The sequence below is a fragment of the Monoraphidium neglectum genome (assembly GCF_000611645.1).
Source record: "Monoraphidium neglectum strain SAG 48.87 unplaced genomic scaffold scaffold02227, whole genome shotgun sequence".
Classification (NCBI taxonomy): Eukaryota; Viridiplantae; Chlorophyta; class Chlorophyceae; order Sphaeropleales; family Selenastraceae; genus Monoraphidium; species Monoraphidium neglectum.
The window spans coordinates 1-7,501 of NW_014011401.1; the positions used below are offsets into that span (position 1 = coordinate 1).

General features: G+C 68.0%; 1 protein-coding gene across 1 annotated transcript; it reads left to right on the top strand.

Annotated features, from left to right (window-relative positions):
* Nucleotides 1-207: 207 nt before the first annotated feature.
* MNEG_10216 (hypothetical protein) lies at nucleotides 208-5,206 on the top strand (the record flags this gene model as incomplete). Its single annotated transcript, XM_014041312.1, has 4 exons — nucleotides 208-933; nucleotides 1,169-1,510; nucleotides 1,772-2,446; nucleotides 3,113-5,206. 4 exons carry the CDS (start codon nucleotides 208-210, stop codon nucleotides 5,204-5,206), a joined length of 3,837 nt encoding a protein of 1,278 aa, XP_013896766.1.
* Nucleotides 5,207-7,501: the final 2,295 nt, after the last annotated feature.

Below are 7,501 nucleotides of genomic sequence, written 5' to 3' on the forward strand. Positions count from 1 at the left end.
GGCCTGAGGGGACGGGTGGGTGGACATGCAGCTGAGCGGGTGGCTTGGGGGAGGTAACAAGTGGTCGCTGGTTGAACGACGGGCTGATGCCCCTCTCAAGCGCTTGAACGGCCTCTGATCAGTATGCAACATCAGAGAACGTTTAGTGGGAGCTGGCTTCCACCCTTTGGCACCAAAATCACCCTGCCTGCAAACCCATCCAAATCCATGGTGCAGAATCAACAGTGCACGTATTCCAAGGAGACCGGCCAGCTGGTGGGGACGGGCTGGGCCGCCCTGCTGGGCGTCGCAGTGGGCACCACCTTCATGGGCCCCTGCCCGAAGCCCGCTGCGGCCCCCCAGCCGCCCGGCGGCGCCGCCCCGGACGCCGCCGGCGCGGCGGCGCTGGTGCCGCAGGTGCCGGCCGCGCCCGTCGGGGCGAGGCTGTCCGCAGCGATCGCGTCGCCGGCGGGCCTCGTCAAAACGAGCGGCGACGCGCCGGCCACGATCCTGCTCGACGCCGCCGGCACGACCGCAGCGGCACGGCGCCCCGTCGCCTCGTACACGTGGACGATCTCGTCCGCCTCGGACAGATCTATAATCACCACGATCTCCGGCCCCAAGGCGTCCCTCGAGCTGCCGCCGGGCGCCTACTCTGCCAGCCTCGTCGTCCGGGACGCACTGGGGTTCAATTCCACCGCGGATCGGGCTTTTGTGGTCGGGGACAGGGCAGCGACCGTCGCCGCCATCGCTTCGCCTAGAGACGTGGAGCCCGCATCTGCCGCGGGCGCGCCGGACGGCTCCGCGGCGGCGCGCGTGGCGCTGTCCGCGACGGGGTCGGGGGCGGGGCCCGGGCTGTACTTGGTGTCTGTGGCGTGGCTGGTGCAGCGGCTGCCGGGCCTGGAGGTTGTGGCGAGCCCGACAGGGACTATTGCCTACGTCACGCTCCCCGTGGTGAGCTGGCTGTGAATGGAACAATTTTTGTTGTTGGATCATGGTCTGCCTGTGGATGGTGGGGCCGCACGTCTGGTAGCCGCGGGATTCTGCTTTGGGGCTCGGTTGACGTAGTCGTGTGCTGCCCCTCCAGTACGCAGCAACCCCCTCTGGACGTTAAAGCCCAATCTGCCCCGCCCTTGCTTCCAAACAATCCACCTTGACCTCCCTCACACCCGCTGTCCATTACCAACAGGGCTCTTACATTGCTTATGTGAGAGTATTCGACTCAGAGGGCCGCACAGCCACAGCCAGCAAGCCCTTTACAATTGGCGTCCCCAGCGCCACCGCCCCCGCCTCGGGCGCGCGCCCCACCCTCGCCGTGATCAACCGCCCAGCGCCGCTCGAGGCGGCCGTCAGGGCGTCCAAGGGCGGCGCGTCGGCGACGATAACCTTGGACGCCACGGGGTCGGCGGCGGCGCAGGGGTCTCAGATCAAGAGTTACACCTGGGGTGTGGTGACGCTGCCAGACCGCGTGCCGGTGGCGAGCACGCAGGGGCAGGTGGCTGAGGTGCAGATTGCACCTGGAAAGTATCAGGTGAATGCTGGTTTTGATCCCAATGCTCGTGGGTTGACATATTAGCCGCCAATACACGCTGATGTCCACACGTTTGCAAATGCACGATGCAAGCGTGCAGAGCGCATAGCTGCGCGGCCACGCCGTGTCACACCCCATGCAAGAGCCACGAGGCTGTGGAATCGCATCAGCTATCCATCATATTGCAGAACGGCTGGTGCTAAGCCTTGGCCCCTCTTAATCACCCCGCCACGCTGCGCGTTCACCCCTCGCAACATTCAGGTCGGCCTGCTGATTGCAGACACCTCGGGCGCCATCGCCACCGCCAAGAAGACTTTCACCGTCGAGGCAGCGCCGGCTCCCTCCCCAGCGCCTGCACCCGTCCGGGTGCCACCGGCGGTCACGCAGCCAGCTGTTGCGAGCGGCGAGCGGCCAGCTGGCGGGGGCGGCGGCAACCAAGCGCCGGTGGTGCGGCCCGACCTCTCGTTTGTTGGCTTCTCAGGCGGGGCAGTCAGCATCGCCGGCTCGACCTCGGACCCTGACGGCGACAGTCTCGAAATCCGCACCACCATCATCGCCGGCACGAAGAGCGGCCCTGCAGCCGCCGCAGCCGCGGCCGCCGCAGCCGCGGGGGGCGGCGCGGACGACGGGGCCGCGTCTCCGCCGGAGGTCGTGGAGGGCTCGGGCGAGATGGTCTCGCTGGCGGGAATCCCCGCGGGCGATTATACGCTACTGATCACGGCAAACGACGGCAAAGGCGGCGTCGCCGCCGGCGTCGCAAGCGTCAAGGTCTTCCCCGCTGACCTGATGGCCGTCGCCGCCGCCGCCGAGGCGTCCGACGCCGGCGCGAACAGCACGCACGCCCCTGCGGGGGCGGCGCCGGTGCGCGGCGGCGCGCACGAGGGGGCGGAGCCGGCCGGCGGGGGTGCGGCGGGGGCCGCTGCAACGCTGGATCAGGTACATGGTATGGTCGCTGATGCACATGGTGTCAGCAAGCCTTTGCCTGTGGAAGAGGTTGTTGAGCCGGCGATCGAGGAAGCGGCGGAGGGAGCCGCGGCAGCGGCGACGGCCGCGCCCCCTCGCGAGGCCGCACCGCTGCCGGCGGCGGGGGTGGCGACGGGTGCGGCGCACGAGGCGGGGCTGGCGCCTGTGTTTCCAGAGTCATGGGCGGCGGGTACAGCGGCCAAGCCGGCACCGGCGCCAGCGCTTGTAGTGCCGCTGGCAGTACCCATAGTGGTCGTGGCAACTCAAAAGCAAGCCGCTGTGGTCCTGCCTGCAGCAAGCACGGTGATAGGACCCGCGGAATCGCCTGCGTCACCACCCAAAACGACTCCAGCAGCACCCACCGCCGACGCCCCTGCTGCTGCCAAGCCAGCTGGTGCACCAGGGACGCCTGCGGTGGAGGCGAAGCCGCCAGCCGCCTTGGCGCCACAAGCAGCACCGACGCCAGCCGCCACCGTCCTCATCGGGCCGTCTGCGCTGGGGGTCTCTACAAAGCCACCTGCGCTTACGTTGCCCAAGGGCAAGGTACCCACCCTGCTCACGGCGTTCCTTTCGACCCTGTCGCCGGTGCCAATGCCGACAACGCAGCGAACAGACCTGCCGCAATTGCTGTTGCCTCAGCAGCCGCATCTGGATGCGCCGCCAGCGCCGGCGCCGGCGCCGGCGTCATCACCATCCCCATCGCCGGCGCCGGCGCCACCGGCTTCAAAGCCGGCTGCGGCCAGCGGTGGGGCGCATTCAGCGCAGCAGCAGCCGCAGCAGCAGCCGCAGCAGCAGCCGCAGCAGCAGCAGCCGCAGCAGCAGCCGCAGCAGCAGCAGCCACCGCAGCAGCAGCATCAGGCGCAGCACCCGCCGCAGCAGCAGCCACCGCAGCAGCAGCCACCACAGCAGCAGCCACCGCAGCAGCAACAGCAGCAGCAGCAGCAGCAGCAGCAGCACCTCGCCGCGCCGGCGGTGGCAGCGGCTCCGATCCCAGGCCAGCGCGCCTTGCGCCTGCCATCGATGGCGTTGGGCCAGGGCACAACTCTGCGCGTGGACGCAGCGGCCTCAGGGTTGCTCCCTGTGGCGCCGCACACAAGCAGCCGCAGCAGCGAGGGCAGCGGCGGCGGCGACCCGCAGCCTTGGCAGGCGGCGGCAGAAGGCAGCAAGTGGGAGCTGACAAATTCGCTCACCGGGCAACGGGTGGCGGAGGCGGCCGGCGCCTCGGCGACCTTCCAGCTTTCAACCCCCGGCGCCTTTCAATTGCGGCTGGTGGCGCCTGCAAACGCGAGCGCCCCGGCCTCAAAGGGCCCACAGGCCGGCCCAGTGCCGGCCCCGGCCAGCACAAGCGGGTCATCAATGCTCATTGTTGTCCCTCGTTTAGGATGGGACAGCGCCAGCGGCGCGAGCAGGGGCTTTGTGTCCGGCTCGTGCGCGGCCCCAAGCGGCCGGGAGCTGTCGCGCGTCATCCTGGACTGCTCGAACCTGACCGTGACGCCGCCCCCGGCCGCGCCCCGAGATCTGCAGTTCGCATGGCGGATCTCCTCGGCGGACGCAGGGACAGCGGTCGCGACGGCGCTCGGGCGCACCCCGAAGACGGGGGCGCTGCCGGTTGGGCTTTACATGGTGGAGCTTGCCGTCACCGCCGGCGCCGGCCCGCCGGGCGCGAACAACACGCTATACTTCTGGACCACCCTGCTGGACGTCGCACCGGCGCCGCCGGCGCCCCTGGCGCTCGAGCTCGCCGCGCCGGAGCCCGCCTGCGCCGGCGGCGCGGCGGAGGTGCGCGCGCCGGCGGCGGCGGCGCTGCCGGCCGGGCACAAGGTGGCGCGATACGAGTGGACCGCCCGCTGGGCCGACGCGCCGCCCGCAGCGGCGGCAGGGAAGCAGCCGGCGGGCGGCGTCGCGGCGGCGGGGGCCGCGGGGGGACGGGTGATCGTGGGGAGCGGGCCCGCCCTCAAATGGACCCTCCAGCCTGGCAGGACAGACGTTGAGCTGGCCATGTCTGTCGTGGATTCCAAGGGTGCCGAGCAGCCGAGGGTGGTCCTGTCGACCGCGGTCGTCGGCCGCCCCTGCGTGGCCTGCTCCCAGGCGCCGGTGACACTCTTCGCGTCGCCAGCGAAGTGCGCGGCGATCAATTCCACCAGCATCGCCGCGCGGCTGCTGCACAGCGGGCGCGCGCCGAGGGACGGCGTGCAGCTGTCCTTCGCGCCCGGCACGCCGCTCGAGCCCGGCACGCGCGGCATGACGGTGACCGCGGTCACGCCCGTGTCCAAGGTTACAGCGTCGTGCTCTGCGCCGGCGGTGACTGTCAGGGACTCGACGGCGCCCATCGTAAAGCCGCGCGCGCCGCGCGGCGTCTGCGCGTCGCCGGTGAGCTGGCGCTCCACTGCGCCGCGGTGGGCGTGCTGGCGGCTCGCCGAGCTGGTCACCGTCACAGACAACTGCGAGGATGCCGCGCCGATGGCGTTCATGGTCAAGTGCGCGAGCGGCGGCGCCGCCGCCGCCGCCCTGCCCGCGGCGGACTGCGCGGCGCTGCCGGACGGCCGCGTGTGCGTGCGCGCCGGCGGCGGCGGCGGCGCGGCGAAGAGTCTGGCGGGCGGGTTCGTCGTAAACGTCAAGGACGGTTACGGCAACGTGGCACACCCGGTGACGGTGGCGGTGACGGTGCACACTCGGGCCACCAGGGGGTGCCACGCGGCCACCCTTGTCGACCTAGGGGGCAACGCCGGCTGATAAGCAAGCCCGTTGTCCTCGCGCCTCCCGGCTCCCCCCTTGTGCGCGCACGGCGATCAGCATGGACGTGCGCCCCGCTGGCCTCCTGCACGCTAGGTCTGATGGCCACGATTCCCGGGCGGGCGCTTTCCCTTACGCAAGTCAGTTCCAGCCAGCAGGCACGATTGCCCCACTCATACCTTGCAGCCTTGGCTACTGGCTCCACCTTTGGGGCAGCGCCGCAGAAACCCTATGTTTTTGTTGATTGTTGTGTTTCAAACTCCTTTTCGCAGCATGCAGTTCCACCGTCGCGGCCCGGCGCGTATCGGTGGCCCCTCCCTTTCCTTGAATAAGGCAGCCGCCTGGCCGCCTGCGCGCGTGCTCGAAGCCGTTTCAAGGCGTGACAGCCTCTGATCTCAGCACAGGTGCCCCGTGAGCATGCGTGCTTGCAGGCGACCACGCACCCGCACATGCAGCCCCTTGGTGCGCAGCCGGCGCGCAGCACGCACCGCGCGGCGCGCGGCAGCCGGCGTCCGTGCGTGCGCTGCATCTCCTGGCGCGGACGCGACACAGCTGAACTGGTGCTACATGAGCAAATGCACCCTTGTCTCCTCAGTATGGCGTATTTTCCAAAAAACCTGACTTGTCCTAGTTAAGCAGTGTGCGGGCTGCAAACCACCACTCCACTTCAAGGCCCTTTGAAGCCAACCAATCCCCGCACACGCACAACTCCCTCTGCCAGACACCTCCGTGCGCCCAGCCCCCGCACTTGCCGTTGCGATGCCCTCACTGCCCTACGCCTGCAAAGGCATCTGCTGTCATGCCCTGGTTGCTGCTTCCGGCTGGGAGGGCTTTGGGCGTCCACCTTCTTGCTTCCACTCTCTGCTGCACCAAACCTTGCGCAGCGAGGGTGCGTATCCTGTTTTGGGGTTACGGCGCACCGGCAGCGCCAACCGACATTGCGTTGATCACTGGGTATGGGAGGGGGCACAGCACTCCTGGCGCCAGCGACAATGGCTGGTGCAAACCGCGCGCGTTGCACGCTCCCTGCACTCGTCAAATTACGACGCGCCAGCAATGACGAATTCCTTCAAGTGCATGCGGTCATGCTACTACAAGGGTTTGGCTTGTGAAGTAACGCTGCAATCAAAGCCGCCGCATCCCCTGATATGTATAGTTTTGCATCCAGTGCGACCTGCCACTCATCCAGGCCAGGCCCCGAGGGCAGCGCCCACGGCGATGCCAGCAGGGCGTAGAAGTTGTGGCGCACGCCGCATCCTCCGCGGCCCAGCGCGGTCGCCGCCGGCGAACTTGTGGGTAGGTGGGGCAAGCGTGCGACAAGCTGGGCGAAGGTTTTTCTGCACACACCCGTGCAGCCCCCGACACGGCAGCACTGCTTGCAAATCACAAAGGGCGCAGTATCAACGTGGCTGCGGCAGGCTCCCGAAGGGCCAGATATGTGGCAGTCTATGGGGCTTTTCTGAACGAGCCCTGCCCATGGGGTTAGTTGATCACCTGCTGCCATGCGAGGCGAGCGCCTGCTGACACACGCTTTCTGCCAGAGTGGCCAGCCACAAGTCTGTGGAACGCATGCTGTACACGAAGGATGGTGTTCCCTCTTATGCTAGTGACAACTGCCACCGGTGGGATCTGGCGGACAAGTTGATTCTGCATCATAGACATGTTTGCACGCTCACGCGCTTTCCACACATCTCGACCTTGTCGTCCCTTGTAACTCGCTGTCTGTGGCCGGTGCTGAGCACGCCGGCTGCGTGGTGAGAGAGACGCTGTGTAAGGGCCTGATTTCGTACATTCGCTCTCGGATTGACCAGCCACGCGAGGTCACTCGGCAGGCAGGCCATCCCGCCTGCAAAGGTGGGCTGTGGGGCTGTGTCAAGTGCCAGCACTTCCGGTCGATTGACTTAGCTATAATCCTGAATATCCTGTGCCAGTGCCCTGTAGCCCTGTGTGAGCCGACCACCAGCACAGCGCTGCCCGCCAGCACTGTCGTTCGGGTACTTGAGAGTCGTCGCACTACTGCACGTACTGGAAAGTCATGTTTCAGTACCTGGAACTTGCCTTGGCCATGTGGTGCTGGACGACAGCGCACACTGTGGCTGCCCTCGTCCCCGAATTGACAAATGGCACAGGCATGGAGAGCAGGCCCCAAGGACTGGCGGCGGCGCTGCTGCTGCTCGCTGTTGCACGGGCCTGCACGGCCGCATCCTCTGATGACTGCATTTTCAGTGAGTCACTCTAGCGCAGCGGGCTGCAGGCCCCCTTTGCCACGCGCTTGCGCTTGCCCCCCCCCCCCCC